Source organism: Lolium rigidum, chromosome 3 (assembly GCF_022539505.1).
Source record: "Lolium rigidum isolate FL_2022 chromosome 3, APGP_CSIRO_Lrig_0.1, whole genome shotgun sequence".
Lineage (NCBI taxonomy): Eukaryota > Viridiplantae > Streptophyta > Magnoliopsida > Poales > Poaceae > Lolium > Lolium rigidum.
Genome location: NC_061510.1, coordinates 155,119,852 through 155,138,824, shown reverse-complemented (window position 1 = coordinate 155,138,824; position 18,973 = coordinate 155,119,852). Strand labels below are relative to the sequence as shown.

Below are 18,973 nucleotides of genomic sequence, written 5' to 3'. Positions count from 1 at the left end.
CTTCTACTACGAGAAGATATAACATATGCTTCAAAGAACTAGCCAATGCAACAAAATAAGTATTGAATTAGTAGAGACAGAAACCAATGCAACTGGCAAAGGACTCAAATCTAGAAACAAAATTGCATCAAAGTAAAGAGATTATATATAAATTAGACAAAGACACCATAATTGATTCCTGGAGTTTCAATTATTGGCAACATCTCTACGTCTTATTTTTCTTGAGGACAATTACTCACGAACAACTCAAATCACTCGTGGTAGATCTTGAGGTGGTCCCCGAACCTTCACAAACTAATCGCAAGTCCGCTAATCAGATGCTAAACAATAACACCTAGCCCTCTAGGAGATGTCAAATCAACAAGAGTAACAAGCATATATCTAAGGCTAGAATGTGCTATCGCTTGATGCTTCCCTAAGATCAACTATTTGTATTTCAGAGATTGCTAAAGAAAATGAGAAAGAGGAACTTTGCAACAACAAAAATATATCTTAGACCTATGAATTTGCTCAAAACCGCCAACTCTATTCTGCAGGAGTCGGGTCCTTATTGACGAGGGAACACCTCGGCAATGCCTACGTATTGTAGACTTGGGTTTCGGGAGAGAGCGACGATGGAGATTCCGGGAGCGAGATTAGGCACACGACGTACCCAGCTTCGGGTCCCCTCGGTGGAGGATCCCTACGTGCTGCTAGCAATCCAGTATATGATCATAGATGTGTTTACAGGGTGCCGCCGTAGGCGGAGCTATGTTGTCTATCTCTTGTCCCCTTTATTTCGGGTGCCCTGGCTAGCTTTATATATGCAACCAGCCTAGGGTTTTACAAGAGTCCTAGTCAACTACTTCTTCGGGTTGCCTTGTTGGGCCTTCTCCATATTGGGCCGAGCCGATCCAGGTATACCAATAATGGGTACCCAAAGGGTATACCCATGTCACTTATATATAGGCGAACAGAAAGTTAATCGGTTATATGAAATGTGCTCACTAGTAATGCATCAAAACGACAACTTTTATGGTGTATCATCAAAGCATTGCGAGTAGAAGCACCGCATACTTAGAGAGACCTCTAAGACTGCTCATAGTGGGAGTAACATAGCTAGTAACATCACACATCTCAAGGCATTTTGGTGACATGGCATGCGAATAAATGAAGAAAGAGAGTGGGGTGGTAACTAGCTATGTTACCATAACATCACACACCCCAAGGCAAAATGAGTCTACAACATAATAAATGACACAATGCATGACACCACATATAAGTTACTACCCACTATGAAGGTAGTAACCTAGACTAGTAACATGGCATATGTTACTAGTCTAAGTTACTCCCCACTGTGAGCAGCCTAAGGACAAAGTTCCCTAACTCCACATAGTAATAGTGGCCATTTTTAGTAGCAATGAGTTGAACGCCGTCACACCAATCATGTCGTCTTAAATTTATACAAGGCTTCCTACAAAGTCAGAACACGGTCGATGGGTGATTAGATTGTCCAGACAATGGATAGTTCCTCCTTAACAGAAATAATTAAATAATCAAGTTTTTTTATAATTTTTTACAGTATGAATATCCTTTAAAAATGTGTGCTCGATTTATAAATTAATTTAAACTTTTGGTTTTGTTTTCGACGAGGGCTATATGCCCTATGCACGATCGAACTCTCTCCTCGGCATTTCACCGAGCACACGGCATGCACTCGCTCAAGCGCGTCCTCCGCCTACCGGCGTCCGCCACAACCTCCTCCTCCTGCGGCCTCCGCCGCCTCTCGTCCCACCGCCGCCCTCCGCCGCACCCGCCTGCGGCCACCGGCGACGACGAGTGGAACGACGCGTGGGAGACCGCATGGCTCCCGGGCGACTCCCCCGCTTCCTCCCCGGCGCCCGCCGCGCCGTGGGAGTCCCCCACATCAGAAACCGTTGCAGCCATACCCGCCGAGGTGGACCCTGACACCAAAGCCTTCGTCGCCGACATGGACGAGCGCTGGGCCGAGCGCCGCGCCGCGACGAGGCGGCCGCGCGCTCCTCGCCCTCCCGCTGCTGCTGCAGCAGAGGGAGCGGGCGGCGCCGAGGCGAAGAAGGCAGGGGCGGACGAGTATAGGACAAGGAAGCAGCGCGTGCACGCTGCGCTTTGGGTGAAGGAGATCGACAAGATGGAGGAGGCGCGCCTTGGCGGCGGCGGTAGGCGCGGCGCAGCCGACGACATCGACCGGCTCCTTGACTCGTGCTCAGAGTGCGTTGCTACTCCCTCCCCTTTCGTTCATTACTCCTTTTTTTTTTGACAAATTTTCGTAGCTAGTACTCCTTTGGTTATAATTTGGAGTACTTTTTTTTTGTTCTCCAGCGATGCTGCAATCTTTAGCTCTTAGAACCGTCGCATTGCTTGGTTATATTGGATTGCTTGTGACGCACTGCATTTTGAACTAGTTTCACTGAAACCCAATTGCGAGGCATATCTCCTAGCATCACGTGACTTGTTAATTCCAATTACAGGTGATACAATCGCAACTATAGTTTCTTCTTCGGTAGAGGAATGATGCATTTTTTTTTTAAAAAAAATGTAGTGTTTCCCCATGTTTCTTCTAGGTTTTGCGTGGAAGTCAGATCATTGGGAGATAGTTCAGTTTGGGGAAACCATTTAGACAGGTTATGAAAGTGTACCAAATTTCAGCATCCTGTAAATTTTCGTAGCTAGTATTCTGCTATCCTGCTTTCTTGATTGTTGACGGATTATCGAGCATGTACAATAAGTCAGGCTGAATGTTGTATAATATGACTGGAATCAAATTAGATTAGGATCAAGTGTCCACTTGAGGTGCTTTAGGTGAAACTTGGTGCGAGATTTTGATGTGGGCTACGGATTATGCAATCTGATATGATGAGACTTTATGTTTGGACCAAATTATAACCATTTCACACCCCTCAACAATGGGAGGGAGAACTACAGCGAAGTGTAACCTGTAAGGTCCAGTTGTAGTGTGGAATCAGTTTTTTTTTCCCTTGTTTTAAGTTCAGTACTCCCTCGAATCCATAATAAGTGTCGTGAGGGAATTTTCTATTTTTTTCGAAACGGTTAATTGTGTTATTCTGTTATCCTGCTTTCTTCATTATTGATGGATTATCTGGCGGAACCTGCACTATAAATCAGATTGAATGCTGTGTAATATGCATGTGATGATTGTTCAATGGCCTGCAATAAAATTAGTTTTTTTTCCAATATGGCAATAAAATTAGATTAGGATGGAGTGTCTAATTGAGATGCCCCAGGTGAAATTGATGTGAGCTTGTTTGTTGCCTGACTTGGGACTATGCATTCTGATATGATGTGACAATATGTTTGTCTGGACCAAATTATAGCCATTTTACACCCCTCAACTAAGTGCTCAGACTCCAAATATCACCATGAATTACAAACCGTTCACTTTACACTGCAAACTCTTAAAAGCGGTTGAAGTATGACTCTGTATGGTGTGGCGATATTGACAAATTTTCTGACATGCCAGTGCCACATGATGTGCCATCCTAGTTAGCATGAGTGAACCAAAACGAGCAATGCTATTTGGCTGACATGGCGGTGAGGCTCACATGCCAACCGCTTCCTCCCCTTTCTTGCACATATATTTCCACTGTAGTTGACCGTGCCCGAGCGTCACAGTTGACGTTTCGTCACCAGCCATCATCATTGAGCACCCGAGGATGAATAATGTGTGGTCTCACCCTGTAGCTTCAGCTTACTTTTTCTTTTGCCGACATAGTTTTTCAGACTAAGCGATTTTGGCCTGTTTGGATGCCATGCCACCAAAATTGTCACATGAGATGCCACATCAGGCAAAACCACATGTGAAACCGCCCATGGCTGAATAGTGGTTGGTTTTGAAAGAATATGTGTTTAAAGTGAACAATTTGGAAGTTGAGGGTGAATTTGAACTCGGGATGTAGTTGAGGGGTTTAAGATGGAGGCTTCATTTATCTTCAAGCTTCCAATCCAGCAACAATCTCATAAATTATGTATACTGTGGTGGTTTATTCTAGATCCAGTAATATCAAATTTATTCTGTTTCATGCTTGAATAAAGCTTTTGTTCAAATAATAGCAACTCATGTGCTGGAATTTCATTATCTCTTGTGCAATAATGCACATGTCTCTTGTCTCCTCGGGGCTTTGGGGGGTTGTGGTGCCCTTTGTGCCTGTTGTGTTGGCATGTAGGCTGGGGATAGTTTGGTTGTATCGGTTGTAACATGTGTCTACCTGTTGTAGCTTGTATTCTTGTCTTGAGTGGTCGGTTGTGTTGGCCTAGCTTTAGGCTTGTAATCAACCTCTTAGTTTTCCTCTCAGGTTATCACTTTGTTGACATCTTGGTTATGCAGTGCTTCTTGTGCTTTGCTTTTATTGCTATATAACGAGCCAGCTGTGGCCATTAGGCTATTATAGGCTGCGATTCAAGTGCTTGCAGATGTGCTGTGTAATATTAATTCAAAATTGTCACTGTTACTTGTTTCCCTGCCATAGAAATAGGCAGGGCACCCAGGATCAAAACTAAGAGGGAGCAATAATGTGTTAGTTGGGGGTAAATTATTTGCTAAGTGGGGGCAAACCACCGTTTAATCTTGCATTACAAGGAGAATTAAAATTTGAGTGGGGGCAGCTGTCCCCCATTGGCAATACGCTGGATCCACCCATGGGAATAGGAAATTTGACCATGTTTGTTGGTTTGGGTTGCTTATCGAACATGCCACTCAATAATTTGACCATGTAATTGGTAGGCATCATATGCGTTCTGAACTTCTAATGTACTCTTGGTTTTGTTAATATCCTTGGTGCTTTAAAAGATGTAGTTTTCTTACAATCCTCCTGAAACGAAATGCAGGATCTTTGATTCTGGCAACGCTGATTTTGGGGATTCAAAGATACCAAGCACTGGTGAGATCAAAACCAAGCCTGATGGTTGGGAAATTACCTCGAGAGGTCAGGATGGTAACATATGGGAGATCTCACAGCGTGAGGAGGACATTCTTCTCCAAGAATTTGAGAGGCGCATCGCTTTCAGTAAACAGCAGGTCACAAATGATACTTCCTTCCCACAATAATTTCTTTGTCAGTACAACCAAAATGATACTGAAATTGTTGATGCAGATTGCTAGCTTCATCAAGACTCACATATTTAGTCGGAGACGACCTATCGACGGATGGAAGTACATGATTGAAGAAATTGGCCCCAACGCAAGGAAAGGAAAAGGGAGCGTACAGAGATTACCAAGCGTGACGGATCCCGCTACCCAGCCGTTCAGGGAGGAATCTCCTGCAATTGCCTCTTCTGGTTCCTCCTTCAGAGTGAACCGGCATGCTGACTCACCAGCAGCTGCCTCTGGCTCATCCTTCAGAGGAAACCGGCATGACGACTCATCCGCAGCTGCCTCTTCTGGTTCCTCCTTCAGAGGAAACCGGCATTACTGAAGTTGGTACCGATTTTTGTTGGTATGACCGCACACATGCCGGTTTGTGTCTCCAAAAATGCACTGGTAGAAAGATCACCCGTGGAGAAGTCGAATTCCGGAGAGACCTGGTGTTTTACTGGGTCATACGATTGTGCACTTGTATAATTCTTTCGGAAGACGTTAATGCAAATGTTTGTTAGGGCCATCAGCTTACAAGATAGTCTGTTTACCAACTGATTTGTTGAAAACTTTAAATACGATCGGTTAGTCTAAGTTGTCTAACTGGGAAGCCTTTTTTACATGCGAATTGGCAAATGGGCGCTGGTACTGCTCCACTGGTCATACATGGCTTTTGCTGTAAATTTGCTTTGCAAGTATAACTTCTAAATCAATTCAAATCCTATATGGTGTTAAAAAAAAGTTGCAACACAAAGGATGAGAAAAAGATACTATTCTCACAAGAGTGTCATCTCAGCTAACATTCCCTGATCCAAGATGGAGTCTGGTATTTACACGCACATGCTCAACTGTGTATATTCACTACGTTCAAAGAGAAACTTCATGATTGGTTGGAACTTATCTACTCGATCTTCTTGTAAGATGAGATTTAAGTAGATCAGTTCCAACTCAATCACTACCTGAGCTGCCTTCCTTACTACTGCCGGTTGTGCTACTGCTACATTGTTCATCTTCCATCCTCGGGAGGCCAAGGCTTACAGGCCAAGCGGCTGACTCTGTCGGGTACCTTGCCTGCGGCCGCGCAACTTGATTGGGGGGCTCCTGGTCTTCCGATGGTTCAGGGCCTTCGATGTCAGAAGCGGCATCAGGGAAGAGCTTAAGTTCCCGTGGTGGTGCTGGCTGCTGCAGTGCAGGGAATATTGCGCTTGCGATGATCGGCGATTGCATTGGCTGCTGCGATGGGAAATCTGTGGTTGTGGAGTGAGGAACAGGGAGAGGCAACCCAGCCGTGCCATGGTCCCAGCCTGGATTGCCAGCGACCGGCGTCGCCAGAGCATTTTGTAGCTCTAGGATTTCGTTGCGGAGCACGCCGTTCTCATCTTGCAGCTCATTCCTCTCCATTGTAACCTGTTTGTGGAAGAAGAAACATGGGATGGTAAACAACTGCCTCAAGTTATGTAAGTATCATGTGATATAAATGCAGTGCAGCAATACAAAGACGTTCTGGAATTATGATGTTGGCATGGGTCTTGTCTATCTATGTTAGGCTGGGCATAAACGAAATAATTTGCAGTTCATAGGACCAGAAACCAATCGTGCAGTACGGAGAAGAAAGGAAAGCCCAAAAGTAAGTCTAAGGGCAACTTACATAATGAGATTCATTCTGCAGGGTGGTATTCTCCTTTCTTAGAGATTCTAACTGAGAAAGCAGATCCCGAAGTATCCGAGTGGTGTCAGTTAATATGCATGCTTTCCCGCTGTTCTGCCTGTCCGCTTCTGCAAAGAGATGTTGCATTTGATCAGAACAATATGTTCAATAGCGAACTTTAGTACAGTATAGGTAATATCAATCTGTTGATAACATAAAGCAAAATCAACGACCCGTAAGATGCTGCTGGCACAGACAATACATCCACATTGGACCAGTAGCTATTAGAGCTGACTCTCGACATATGTAAGTTCATACATGTGTCATCAGCTGATCAGCATACATAGATATATCCATCAGTGGGATCTAGGGACAATGATGAAGCAATGATGAACCCCATTCTTATCACGTACTGTAAATTTTTATGAATTGGACAGAGATGATAAATGCAGATTCACAAATCGTAAGCAAAGCTGAATGGCGACATTCCTAATTACCCACATAGAAAACACCCCCCCCCCCCCCCCCCAAATTCAGAAACAGGAACACTAATGCTGCGATCTACCTACTGCAAAACGTTTGTAATTGTACACCTGCTTAACAACTGACCTAGCATGTCTCCGAGCTCGCCGAAGAGATCATTGAGCAGATCGCGCTTGTGCTTCTCCCTCTCTGCCTTGTGGATCTTCCTCGGTGCCTTCTTCTTGCACTTGCTCTCACTGACAGGCCTGCGCGTGATTCAGATCGAAAGCAAGTAAGTACATGAGCATACACCTCTCGCTTCCATTCCATTCCCTTCCCGCGGGCAGAAAATAAATAAACAGCAGAACGCAAATAACGAGAAGAACCCGTTGAAAGCCCAGAAGAAAAATGAGATCTGGCTCCAAGAGGTCTCACCCGTGGAGGAGCTTCTCGGCGGCTCCGGCGCTGAGGGCGTCGGCATCCGCGGGCAACATGGCGACCATATCTCGCCGCGGAACGTCTGCAGAAGGCAACGAACCGGTCAAGCACCCTATCGTAAGCCGCCTTCCCAATCCAAAACCCACGGTGAAGAGAAAGAGATGGCTGGAAAGAAGGGATCATGTACCAGGAAGAAGTGAAACGGATTGGAGAAAGGTTTGCAGCAGGTCGCCGTCCGCCGGTCTTGTTCTTGGTGGCGCAGGGGCGGAGAGTAAAGAAGAAGAAAAGGGGTGGGAGGCGCGTGGTGTGGCGTGGCGTGGCGTTCCGTTGCGCAGGCGGTGGCGCTTTTCTACGAGGCGTGGGCAGGGAGCATAAGGAGCCCACGCGTCGGCGGGGGTGGAGTGGGGCGGGAGAGGCAGAGTAGACACGCGTGGGCGCGTGGGCGGCACGCTCTGGTGCCCTCGCCTGGCGCGTGCCGCTGCGTGGGCGCCCGCCACCGGCGCATGTGTCCCCCGCCTAGCCTCCTTCCGATCCGCCCAACGTTTTGCTCTGCCGAGAATGCTCGGAAATTCGCTTTTGATCTCGTCGGGATATGCTCTTTTTACCTAAACTAGCACAATACCCGTGCGTTGCTACAGATATGCCTAAAAAATTTAAGTTATTTTTGAAACATGTTCAAGAAAAAACCGATGTGTTGAGTTTTCTAATTAAAACATTTTCATGAGAATTTTCTTTGCTCAGCTAGGTTTGCTTGATATCTATCTTCTAATTTTTGTTATATTTGGTTGCCTTAGCTCTACCATTACCGTGCCTGAATTGGTACCACCAAAATCTCGATGCATGATTAAGTATTTCCACTACAGGAATGGCCACGGCCAAAAGTCGGGCCAACGGCGTATGACTCGGCTAGGCCAGGCCGCCAAGAGAGTCGTCAGCGTAGAGACGCCCTCGACTTAGGCAATGCTACGCCGATGGCTACCCTCGGCGTACTCCGGGCCGTCGGTGTAGGGCTGGACACACGCCCCTCCAAAGCTAGGCCGTGACGGCGTTGTCAAAACGTTAGAGCTATGCTGAGGGTTAACCTCGACATAGCCTTCAACTTTGTTCCCTCCACCCCCCTCTCCCCCGTTGATCGCCTTTTTAAGTTTCAACTGAATGACAAAAATTTATAAAAAAATAAAATCATTTGAGTTTCCTGTATGTTATGCAACCTACTATTAGGAGAAATTAATAAATTTGAATTTTAACTTTTTTTTTGCAAAAATAAAAGTTTATTTCTCGGAAGATTCGCTCGGGTTTACCCGATTGACATTTTCTGAGATTCACAAACTTTCAAATGTAAATATGAAAGCAGGAAGATTTTAGTTTTTGCCAGAAATTCAAGATTTTTTTATTTTCTTAAAAATAATTAAATTAATAATTACATCTAGTGCATTAAGATTATTATTACTTAACCATTGATGTTTATTTAAATAATTCTTTAAAATTTAAAATAATAATGAGTCATCATATCACGGTCTAATGGTTGGTATGATTGATATGGTATTATTATTAGCAATGTTTTGTTTCTTTCATGAAAGATCAACCGGAAGGAACAAATATGTTAAGCATGCTAGGATTATATTAGCGTGAGAATGGTTGACCAAAGTTCGATCATGAGTTTAATTTGACCTAAGATGTGAGAGATTAATAATAATAAATTAAAAAAAAATTTTTTGAAGTTAACGGATGGCTTGCGCCGAGGGTCTAGACGCCGACGTCCACCGCCGATGTATACGGGATACGCCGGTCTTCGCCGATGGCCCACGTGGCTCTGCTGAAGAGGAGCTACACCGAGGGCCTATGCCGAGGGCTTCCAGCCGTCGGCGCCTTGCGCCATTTCTGTAGTGTTCGTTCCTTGCAACCATATGTAGCCGGCGTTGAATGAAATGCACCTCCGGACTTTTCCATACCGTGAGGCCTCGCCATGTACACCCGTCTTCATTTTCGCGAGAAGTAGATTTTTCCGATTTAGGAGTCATGTCATTCTTAAGTGAACACAAATATTTTGAGAAGTCCTTCCATACGTCAAATAATCTTAAAAAATATTAGTACCTCTAATCTAAATTTATTATCGTATAGGTTTATTAAACACGTGGCAACTAATTTGGATTGAAGGGAGTGGATTTCTTTGTAGAATATTGCCTAAAATCTATCTAGGTTCATTAAGACGTGACAACTAATTTAGATCAGACTTCGTTTTGAGAAAGTGCATCAACTTACCCTTGGATCGGTTAATGTAACTGTACCTTGTTGAGCAGGCAGCAAGTTTCAGACGCACTCTTTTCCTTCCAGGGTACCGAAGGGGGCTGGAAGGTTTTTAATGAGGCGGCTTGCTGACCTTAATATATATGTGATTTTCAAAAAAAAAAAAATACCCTTGGATCGGTTATGAAGGTAGGTGATGGTCAGTCGTGTGGCCTGTTCCTCCTTTTTTTACCAAACTCGTATATGCAGCTCAAATGCGAATATGTCTATAGTAGATTCTTTTTTGTTTTGATGGATCAGCCTGCGCTGTTGACTAATCTATTTGAAACTCTTTTGGAATTTTTTGATCTGTGGTCGATAGGTAGCTTGCAAGTTTTGATCTCTTGGCCCCTAACCAGTACTTCGATCAGATTGGCCCAGCTTCCGTGTGGAATGTTTTCTTTTCAGCCTAGTTACTAAATGAAAGAGTGTTGAATTTATGTTGTTGATTCGGGAGCACTACTATCAAACTTATGGTTACGTCGCTATGTACTGTGCTTGGAACGTTACGTCACTAGTCCAACAGGTTCTAGGATTGGAACGAGAATCGACACCAACTCTGCTAGCCGAAATTCATCTGTATCCATTTGGTTTCCGCCTCTCCGGATCCGACTCCAACATGAACAGCACGTACGAGTCACGGTAAGAAAATATGGTCCAAACGACCTAGGTGCGTGTTGGGTGGTTTTTTTGTTTTTGTTTTGGCCCATATAAAACTGGCCCAAGTGTGACACCAGGCAGCCACCTACGCCAACTCTGGTCCAGTGATAGATTCAGCTAGCCAGGAATACGAAATTCATCTGTATCCATTTGGTTTCCGCCTCTCCGGATCCGACTCCAACATGAACAACACGTACGAGTCACGGTAAGAAAATATGGTCCAAACGACCTAGGTGCGTGTTGGGTGGTTTTTTTGTTTTTGTTTTGGCCCATATAAAACTGGCCCAAGTGTGACACCAGGCAGCCACCTATTGCAATTTAATAATAAAGATATGTATGTATATTAAATGTGAAAATAATTCCGAAAAAATAATTCATGTGTACACATCGACATTTTATGTACACGTTTGGCAAAAAAAAGTATAAACTTTATGCTATGCGTAAAAGGGCAAAAATTATGTCTCGTGCAAGCCTCTATTTTAGCAGTGTTGCTAATTCTAAGTTGACCCAGAATTAAGTAAATCTTAGTCGACCTTCAAGCCATTGAATTGCATCGTGATTCGTGCAGTGGTAGTTATACATACGTTGTAACTAAGATTTTGCATGTTGCATATGAGTTTCAAGTATAATTTTTCCGGTTTCATGTGAGTTTGAACCGACAAAATGTACCTAGACTGTTGAAAATTTGCTTCGTGATTCGTTGTCATTTGAGTTGCACATGTGTTGCAACTAGATGGTAACAAAGATTTCTATGATGTCACCAGACTGAGATTTAGATAAATCTAAGTCGACAAAGATTTAAGCATGCCCTTATATTAGCACAGTATCTTGTCTTCTTTTTTTATGTAAGCCACACAAAATTCATTTTTAGCACCGTATTTTATCTTTTTTATATAGGTCACATAAAAAGTTGATTTTCATAAATGACTTGGTACATAGAGTTTGTTAAGATGTGCACGCAACATATCATTTCAACGTATCTTTTACATTTTAAAATTCGTTTAAAATATATTTTTAAATAAAGTGAGTATATTGCACCTGGAGCCAAGACGATCCTCTCGAAAATGTTTCTATGCAAACTGAAATATGTTTTCTTGTAATTCTTTTAATTTGCGGCCCATAATTTTGAACAAAGTCACTTGAATGATACTCCCTCTGTCTCAGTTTACTAGTCTTCCATATATCCCTAGGTCTCCAATTTAACTTATATAATTTAAATTATATAATACAAAAATTATATTATTAGAAAATAGAACATCTAAACTTTCTAATGATATAATTTTTATAACATATAACTAATGCTAAATTGATCAAATTTATAACCTAGGAGTACGCCCTAATAAACTGTGAGAGAGGGAGTACAGAAAATGTATCGACCTTTATGACGGTTTGAGGGTGCTTAATGCGCTAATTATTTTGTTTCTAACCTGACAAGTTGATTTCCGCCATCTATGCAAAATGACAGCCAGGTACGAAATGCACCTCACGCAAGCAGCTCGATCGTGCGGCTTTGTTTTTGTGCAGGCGCGTGGTTGTGGCAGTTGATTTGGGGCCACACGGGAGGGTGGAGGGCGCGTGGTGAACGCGTGGCAGGCACGGGCCGCCACACGCTACGGAACCGCCTGGTTGGCTCGTGTTGCCTCGTGCCACCCGGTGCCTTGCCGCGTCCTTCGCCGTGGGAACCTCCGACCGCCATTCATCCGGCCTGATGTGCAACCCGCGCAGCGGCGCAGGCGTGCACGCTTGTGGAGCGACGCATTTTAGCGTCCGCGTGTGTCCGTTTGCGTCGGTAGAAATGATCGAAATCGACCGCGCGTCCATTTGCGTCGGGGGTAGCTCCAGCAGCACGACGCATTTTTTTGGGCCGGATCATTTTTTAATACATGAAACATAATTTACATAGTTAAAACATGAAAAAAACCCTAATACTGCTGCTCCTCGTCACTGTCGAGCACGATGAGCTCCGGTATCGGCCACGGCCAGTTGCCATCCGGGGGAGCGTACGCGGGGCGCGCCGGCGGTGCTGGAGGTGGAGGAGGCGCCCAGGGCTGCGGCGGTGGAGGCGCCCAGAGCTGAGGCTGTGGCGGCGGTGGAGGCGGTGCGCAGGGCTGCGGTTGTGGCGGCGGTGGAGGCGGTGTGCAGGGCTGCGGTTGTGGCGCCGCCGAGTCTTGTAGTGCCAGTCGAAGGGCTTCATCCTCCGACAGGCCCGGCGGCATGACGCCGGTGGCGTACCGGGGCAGCGGCGGCTGCACAGGCGCGTCGTTCTCGGAGACAAGGACGCCGAGCTTCGCCATCTCGTCGTCCGTCATGTTCTCCGGGAACTCGAAAACGCGGCCCTCCGCCGCGGCTTGCTGCCATTCGTGGAAGACGGCCGCGACGTAGTCGTCGCTGTCGTCCTTCACCTCCTCATTGTGGTACACGAGCGCCTCGATGTAGTCATCCTCATCGTCGTAGGCGGCGTAGGCGTCGTCGTCGTGGTCGTCGTCGTCGTTGTGCTGCGCGCGCGTCACCGCCTGCTGACGACGCCTCGGCGCCTCTTGCTGTCGTCGATGAGTCGGCGGTGCAGACCCGAAGGGAAAATCCTTGTCGCCCATGAAGCCCGCCCTTCTTCTCTTATCCGTCTCGGTCGATAGATACGTACGCCAGCTATCGGAGTCGATGGCGTACGCCGGATCGTCGCGGAGGTCCGGCGGCAGGTACCGCCCTCCTTCGCCGGATCTCCGCGCTCCGATCGGGCTCGCGCGCAGGGACGGGAGGGATGGGCACCCGGCGGCACTCGAGCCGCCGGCCGCCGAGCAGCTTGCACACCGGCCCGGCGCCGCACGACATCCATTTGCCGTGCATGAGCCTCCCCAGCGTGGCGGGGAGCGGCACCCTCTTGCAGCCGCTGCCGGAGGCCTCGAAGTCGTTCTTCTTGATACGTCTCCAACGTACCTATAATTTCTGATGTTCCATGCTTGTTTTATGACAATACTTACATGTTTTGCTTGCACTTTATAATGTTTTTATGCATTTTCCGGAACTAACCTATTAACAAGATGCCGAAGTGCCGGTTCTCGTTTTCTGCTGTTTTGGTTCCGAAAAGGCTGTTCGGGCAATATTCTCGGAATTCGACGAAACGAAGACCAAACATCATAATTCACCGAGACGGACCAGGACACCGAGGGAGACTCGGAGAGGAGGCCCAGGGGCCCCACACCATAGGGCCGCGCGGCAGGCCCCCGGCCGCGCCGGCCTATGGGGAGGGCGCCCGGTGCCCCTCTCCGCGACGCCTCTTCGCCTATAAGACCCCTTTCAACCTAAAAACGCGAGACCAATTGACGAAACTCCGGAAAAGACTCCAGGGGCGCCGCCACCATCGCGAAACTCCGTTTCGGGGACGAAGTCTCCGTTCCGGCACCTCGCCGGGACGGGGAAGTGCCCCCGGAAGCCATCTCCATCAACGCCATCGTCTCCATCATGCTCCGTGAGTAGTTCCCCATGGACTACGGGTTCTAGCTGTAGCTAGTTGGTACTCTCTCCCCATGTACTTCAATACAATGATTTCATGAGATGATTTACATGATTGAGATTCATCTGATGTAATTGGTTTTGTGTTTGTCGGGATCCGATGGATTGTTACATTATGATTGTCTATCTATAAAGTTTATGAAGTTATTGTTGCTGCAATCTTGTTGTGTTTAATGCTTGTCACTAGGGCCCGAGTGGCATGATCTTAGATTTAAGCTCTATACTTAATTACTTATTGCTTAGATTGTATCTACAAGTTGTATGCACATGTCTATGTCCGGAACCAAAGGCCTCAAAGTGACAGAAATTGGGACAACTGGAGGGAAAGGCTTAGATATGAGGATCACATGTTTTCACGGAGTGTTAATGCTTTTCTCCGGTACTCTATTAAAAGGAGTACCTTAATTGCCAGTAGATTCCCTTGAGGCCCGGCTACCACCGGCTGGTAGGACAAAAGATGTTGTACAAGTTTCTCATTGCGAGCACATATGACTATATATGGAAAACATGCCTACATGATTAATGATCTTGATGTTCTGTCTTAATGCTATTTCAATCCTATCAATTGCCAAGCCGTAATTTGTTCACCCAACACTTGTTATTGGAGAGTTACCACTAGTGTAGATAGTCAGGAACCCCGGTCCATCTTTCATCATCATATATTCGTTCTACATGTCATTGGAAGTAGTATCAACTATTTTCTCGGTGCCATTGCCTCCGTGTTACTATTACTGCCGATGTGTTACTCGTTACTATTGCTCTCATATCACTGCTACTTTCACATCACCCCCGTTGCTAGTGCTTTTCCAGTGCGACTGAATTGACAACTCGATTGTTAAGGCTTATAAGTATTCTTTACCTCCCTTGTGTCGAATCAATAAATTTGGGTTTTACTTCCCTCGAAGACTGTTGCGATCCCCTATACTTGTGGGTTATCAAGACTATTTTCTGGCGCTGTTGCCGGGGAGGCATAGCTCTACTCATAAGTTCACCTGGGGAGTACACTCTACCTCTCTGTCTGTTTCTGTTTTATTTTATTTTGTTTTGCTTAATTTACTTTTGTCTAGTTTACTTTTGTCTACGATGGAGCAATAAAAGGACGCGTCTGTGGCCAACGAACCATCCGTGGCGGAGAGCTTGGACTTCGTGTCGACAGGCGTGGTCGCGGGTTTGCAATTAAGCATACCGACGCGGTCCAGGAGCTCGTGGGCGTACTTGCGCTGATGAAGGAAGAAGCCGTCGGTGCGACGTACGACCTCGATGCCGAGGAAGTAGTGCAGGGGCCCCAAGTCCTTGAGGGCAAACTCGGCGCGAAGACGCTCGGTGATCTGTCGCAGGAGGTACGTCGAGCTAGCCGTCAAGATGATGTCGTCGACGTAGAGCAGCAGGTACGCGGTGGCGGTGCCATTGTTGTACACAAACAGCGAGGCATCGGAGCGGGTGGAGCGGAAGCCGAGTTGGTGAAGAAAAGCTGCGATGCGCTGGTACCAGACGCGTGGGGCCTTCTTGAGCCCGTATTACGAGCGCGAGAGCAGGCACACATGGTCGGGGTGGGCGCTGTCGATGAAACCCGTGGGCTGCTGGCAGAAGACCTGTTCCTCGAGATGGCCGTGAAGGAAGGCGTTGGAGACGTCCATCTGGTGCACGGGCCACGCACGGGAGACCGCGAGCTGAAGGACGGTGTGGATCGTCCCGGGCTTGACAACCGGGGAGAAGGTGTCGGTGTAGTCGACGCCGGCACGCTGGCGAAAACCACGAACCACCCACCGCGCCTTGTGACGGTCGAGAGTACCGTCCGGATGGAACTTGTGCTTGAAGACCCACTTCCCGGTGATGATGTTGGCGTGAGGGGGTCGGGGAACAAGCGTCCATGTCTGGTTCCGCTGCGAGGCGTCGAACTCGTCCCGCATGGCCGCAAGCCACCTGCGGGTCGCGGAGAGCGGTCCGGGCGAGGCGGGCGAGGGCGATGGCGTGGATGGTGAAGGCGCGGAAGTCGACGCGGTGCAGACGTACTCGTCCGAGGGGTACCGCGTTCTCGGGACGCGAATCCCTGCACGGGCGCGCGTGAGGGGCCCCGTGGCCGGCGGCGGAGGAGGCGGAGGCGGAGGCGAGGCATCGCCCGGCGAAGACGGCGCGGCGCCCGAGCTGAGGCTCGAGGGCGACGCAAGCGGCGTCGAGGCGGATGAACCCGGCGAAGGGGCGTCGCCCGGTGAAGACGACGCGGCGCCCGACCTGAGGCTCGAGGGCGACGCAGGCGGCGTCGAGGCGGGCGTCGGCGCAGGTGTCGGCGTGGGGTCACCCGAGACATGGCTCGAGGGTGACCCAGAGGGTGGTGAGGCAGCGCCCGAGCCAGAGCTGAAGGGCGCGGCGGAGAATGACGATGCAGTGCCCGAGTCCGAGCTCGAGGGCATCGCGCGGCCGGCGGACCTGCGGGAGGTCGACGCCGGGGACCATCGATAGTCGAAGGAGGAGTGGCGACCACCTGTCTCCGTGCAAAAGGAAAGCAATGCTCATCAAAGTACACGTGTCGGGAGGTGATGACGCGGTGAGAAACCGGATCATAGCAGCGGTAGCCTTTGGTGTTAGCCGGGTAACCGAGGAAAACACACGGAACCGAACGAGGGCGAGTTTATGAGGAGTGGTGGCGGCGATACTAGGATAACAACGACAACCGAAAATCCGAAGACCATCGTAGGATGGAGGGGAACCGTAAAGGAGGTGATGAGGTGCATAGTTCCGGCGGGGACGACACGGACGAAGGTTGACAAGGAGGGTGGCGGTGGCTAAGGCGTCGGGCCAAAAGGTGGGCGGAACATGGTCGTGGAATAGGAGTGTGCGGACGCGATCGTTGAGGGTGCGGAGGATACGCTCGGCGCGGCCGTTTTGTTGGGACGTGTATGGACAGGTTAGACGGAAAATAGTGTCGTGAGAGGAGAGTAGGGTGCGGACGGCGACATTGTCAAACTCTTTTCCGTTGTCAGTTTGTAGGGCGTGGATGGGGCGACCGAACTGGGTGCAAACATAGGCGTAGAAGGCTGTGAGAGTGGTGGCGACATCGGAATTTTTACGGAGGGGAAACGTCCACACAAAATGAGAAAAATCATCAAAAATAACTAGGTAATAAAGAAGACCAGAATTACTCGGGATTGGAGAGGTCCATACATCACTATGAATTAACTCAAAAGGAAAAGACGCAACGGTGGAAGAGTGACTAAAAGGAAGACGAACGTGTTTACCAAGACAACATGCTTCGCAACTATGTGAAGACTGTTTAGTAGATGAAAACGAAAAACCCCTCATTATTTGGTGAAGCGTGTTGGCATTAGGATGTCCAAGACGAGCATGCCAAAGATCAACGCCTGCGGAGAGAGCACGAGGTGCGGCGCCGGGGGTGGAAGGCGACATCACCGGATACAAATCGTCGGGGCTCTCACATCGATGGAGGACCATCCGGGTGCGGGCGTCCTTAACAGAAAAACCAAACGCGTCAAATTCAACAGTCCACGAGTTGTCACGAGAAAGAGTTTTAACGGAGACTAAATTCTGAATAAGCTGGGGAGACACAAGGACATTATTAAGAGACAAGTGGTTTAGAAGTAGAAGGAAAATTAGCGAGAACCAATGTGAGAAATAGGAAGACCGGCGCCGTTACCGACAATGATGCGAGACTCGGTGGAAGTGGGAAAAGAATGGGAAAGGTTACCGGGTGAGCGGCCATGTGAGACGAGGCGCCCGTGTCCATAAACCGGTTGCCGCCACCGGCGTAAGCGCCGAGTGCGGGCGCGGCGTGGTAGGCCGAGGCGTAGGACGGCGACGTGGCGGTGAAGGCCGAGGCGTAGGGCGTTGTCGCGGTGAAGTGCGCCCGGTGAGTCGGCGGGCGCGGCACCGGCATGCTGTAGGCGTAGATGACCCCCGTCCATGGGTTGTAGGCGAAGGGGTTGCTGCCGTTGGAGACCGACGACATGATGACGCGCGCGCAGGGGACGGCGACGGCGCGGGGTTGGGGAGGGAGGCGCGGCGGCGGCGCGGCGTGAGGAGGAGCACACACAGCGGCGGCACAAGGGCGGCGGCGCTAGGGTTGGAGGGTGGGGCAGCGCGCGCGGGGAGAGAGGGGCGCAGCGGCTAGGTTAGGAACGGTAGGTGTCTGATACCATGTAGAAAGGGATGCAACTCACAATGTATTGATTGGATGCATATGGCGTTACATATATAGGCCACATCTTCGACTATACAAAGAAGGAGGCGGGCCCAATAATAAATACAAAGATATGTATCGCTATACATAACTACAGAAGATACACATCCGGATATGCAAGGATATGTATCTCAACAGCTTCTTTTAAAAAACACAATCCTTGATTACGAAGTACGAAGGAGGAACACGGTCAAAATTATGCTAATCTTTCCAAAAGTAAGGACTTAATAGTTTCCTTGACAAATAAAATAGGACGTGATCAATGTTGGACGTTATTGTTTCGTACTGGACTTGATTTCCTTGATTGTGGCGATTTCATAGGTATGAAATAAATTCTTCAGTTTCTTTCTGAGCGATGATGTTGGTGGGCTTTTTTGAGGTGATCAACGACTGGGATCTTTCGAATATTTGATGTCAAAGTGGCACACCATCCCCAACTCTAATTTAATAGTAAAGATCCGCCCCGACCCACCACTTGAGCCCAGATCGGCGAGGCCGCGCATGAGATGTATCCTCCCATCCCCACGACAAGCCGCGAGGAGGACATGGAGGACTGGGACGATGATGCCGACGTTGAGGACGACCTCGCACGCTCACCACTGCCGAACAGTGTGTCCTCCTCGAGCGAAAATGCAAATCTAGCGGCACCGTGACCTACCGGTCA

General features: G+C 48.2%; 2 protein-coding genes across 2 annotated transcripts; one reads left to right on the top strand and one right to left on the bottom strand.

The window, feature by feature from the left end:
* The first annotated feature begins 1,690 nt into the window (after nucleotides 1-1,690).
* On the top strand, nucleotides 1,691-5,732 carry LOC124698458 (protein GAMETE CELL DEFECTIVE 1, mitochondrial-like). Its single transcript, XM_047230942.1, has 3 exons — nucleotides 1,691-2,229; nucleotides 4,864-5,053; nucleotides 5,130-5,732. Exons 1-3 carry the CDS (start codon nucleotides 1,691-1,693, stop codon nucleotides 5,448-5,450), a joined length of 1,050 nt encoding a protein of 349 aa, XP_047086898.1. The 3' UTR covers nucleotides 5,451-5,732.
* A 136-nt stretch (nucleotides 5,733-5,868) lies between these two features.
* On the bottom strand, nucleotides 5,869-13,198 carry LOC124695698 (protein IRON-RELATED TRANSCRIPTION FACTOR 3-like). Its single transcript, XM_047228521.1, has 5 exons — nucleotides 13,007-13,198; nucleotides 7,598-7,740; nucleotides 7,368-7,486; nucleotides 6,759-6,886; nucleotides 5,869-6,517 (listed from the first exon to the last, which is right to left on the bottom strand). Exons 1-5 carry the CDS (start codon nucleotides 13,196-13,198, stop codon nucleotides 6,059-6,061), a joined length of 1,041 nt encoding a protein of 346 aa, XP_047084477.1. The 3' UTR covers nucleotides 5,869-6,058.
* Between the last annotated feature and the right edge of the window lie 5,775 nt (nucleotides 13,199-18,973).

Bases quoted from the DNA above. Each gene is read 5' to 3' on its own strand.
- LOC124698458 (XM_047230942.1), top strand. From the start codon at position 1,691: ATGCACTCGCTCAAGCGCGTCCTCCGCCTACCGGCGTCCGCCACAACC. The intron at 2,230-4,863 runs GTGCGTTGCTAC...AACGAAATGCAG, and splicing joins CTCCTTGACTCGTGCTCAGA to GATCTTTGATTCTGGCAACG. The intron at 5,054-5,129 runs GTCACAAATGAT...TTGTTGATGCAG, and splicing joins TCGCTTTCAGTAAACAGCAG to ATTGCTAGCTTCATCAAGAC.
- LOC124695698 (XM_047228521.1), bottom strand. From the start codon at position 13,198: ATGGGCGACAAGGATTTTCCCTTCGGGTCTGCACCGCCGACTCATCGA. The intron at 7,487-7,597 runs GTTATTTGCGTT...AATCACGCGCAG, and splicing joins GCTTTCAACGGGTTCTTCTC to GCCTGTCAGTGAGAGCAAGT. The intron at 6,887-7,367 runs GTCAGTTGTTAA...ATCTCTTTGCAG, and splicing joins CGAGCTCGGAGACATGCTAG to AAGCGGACAGGCAGAACAGC.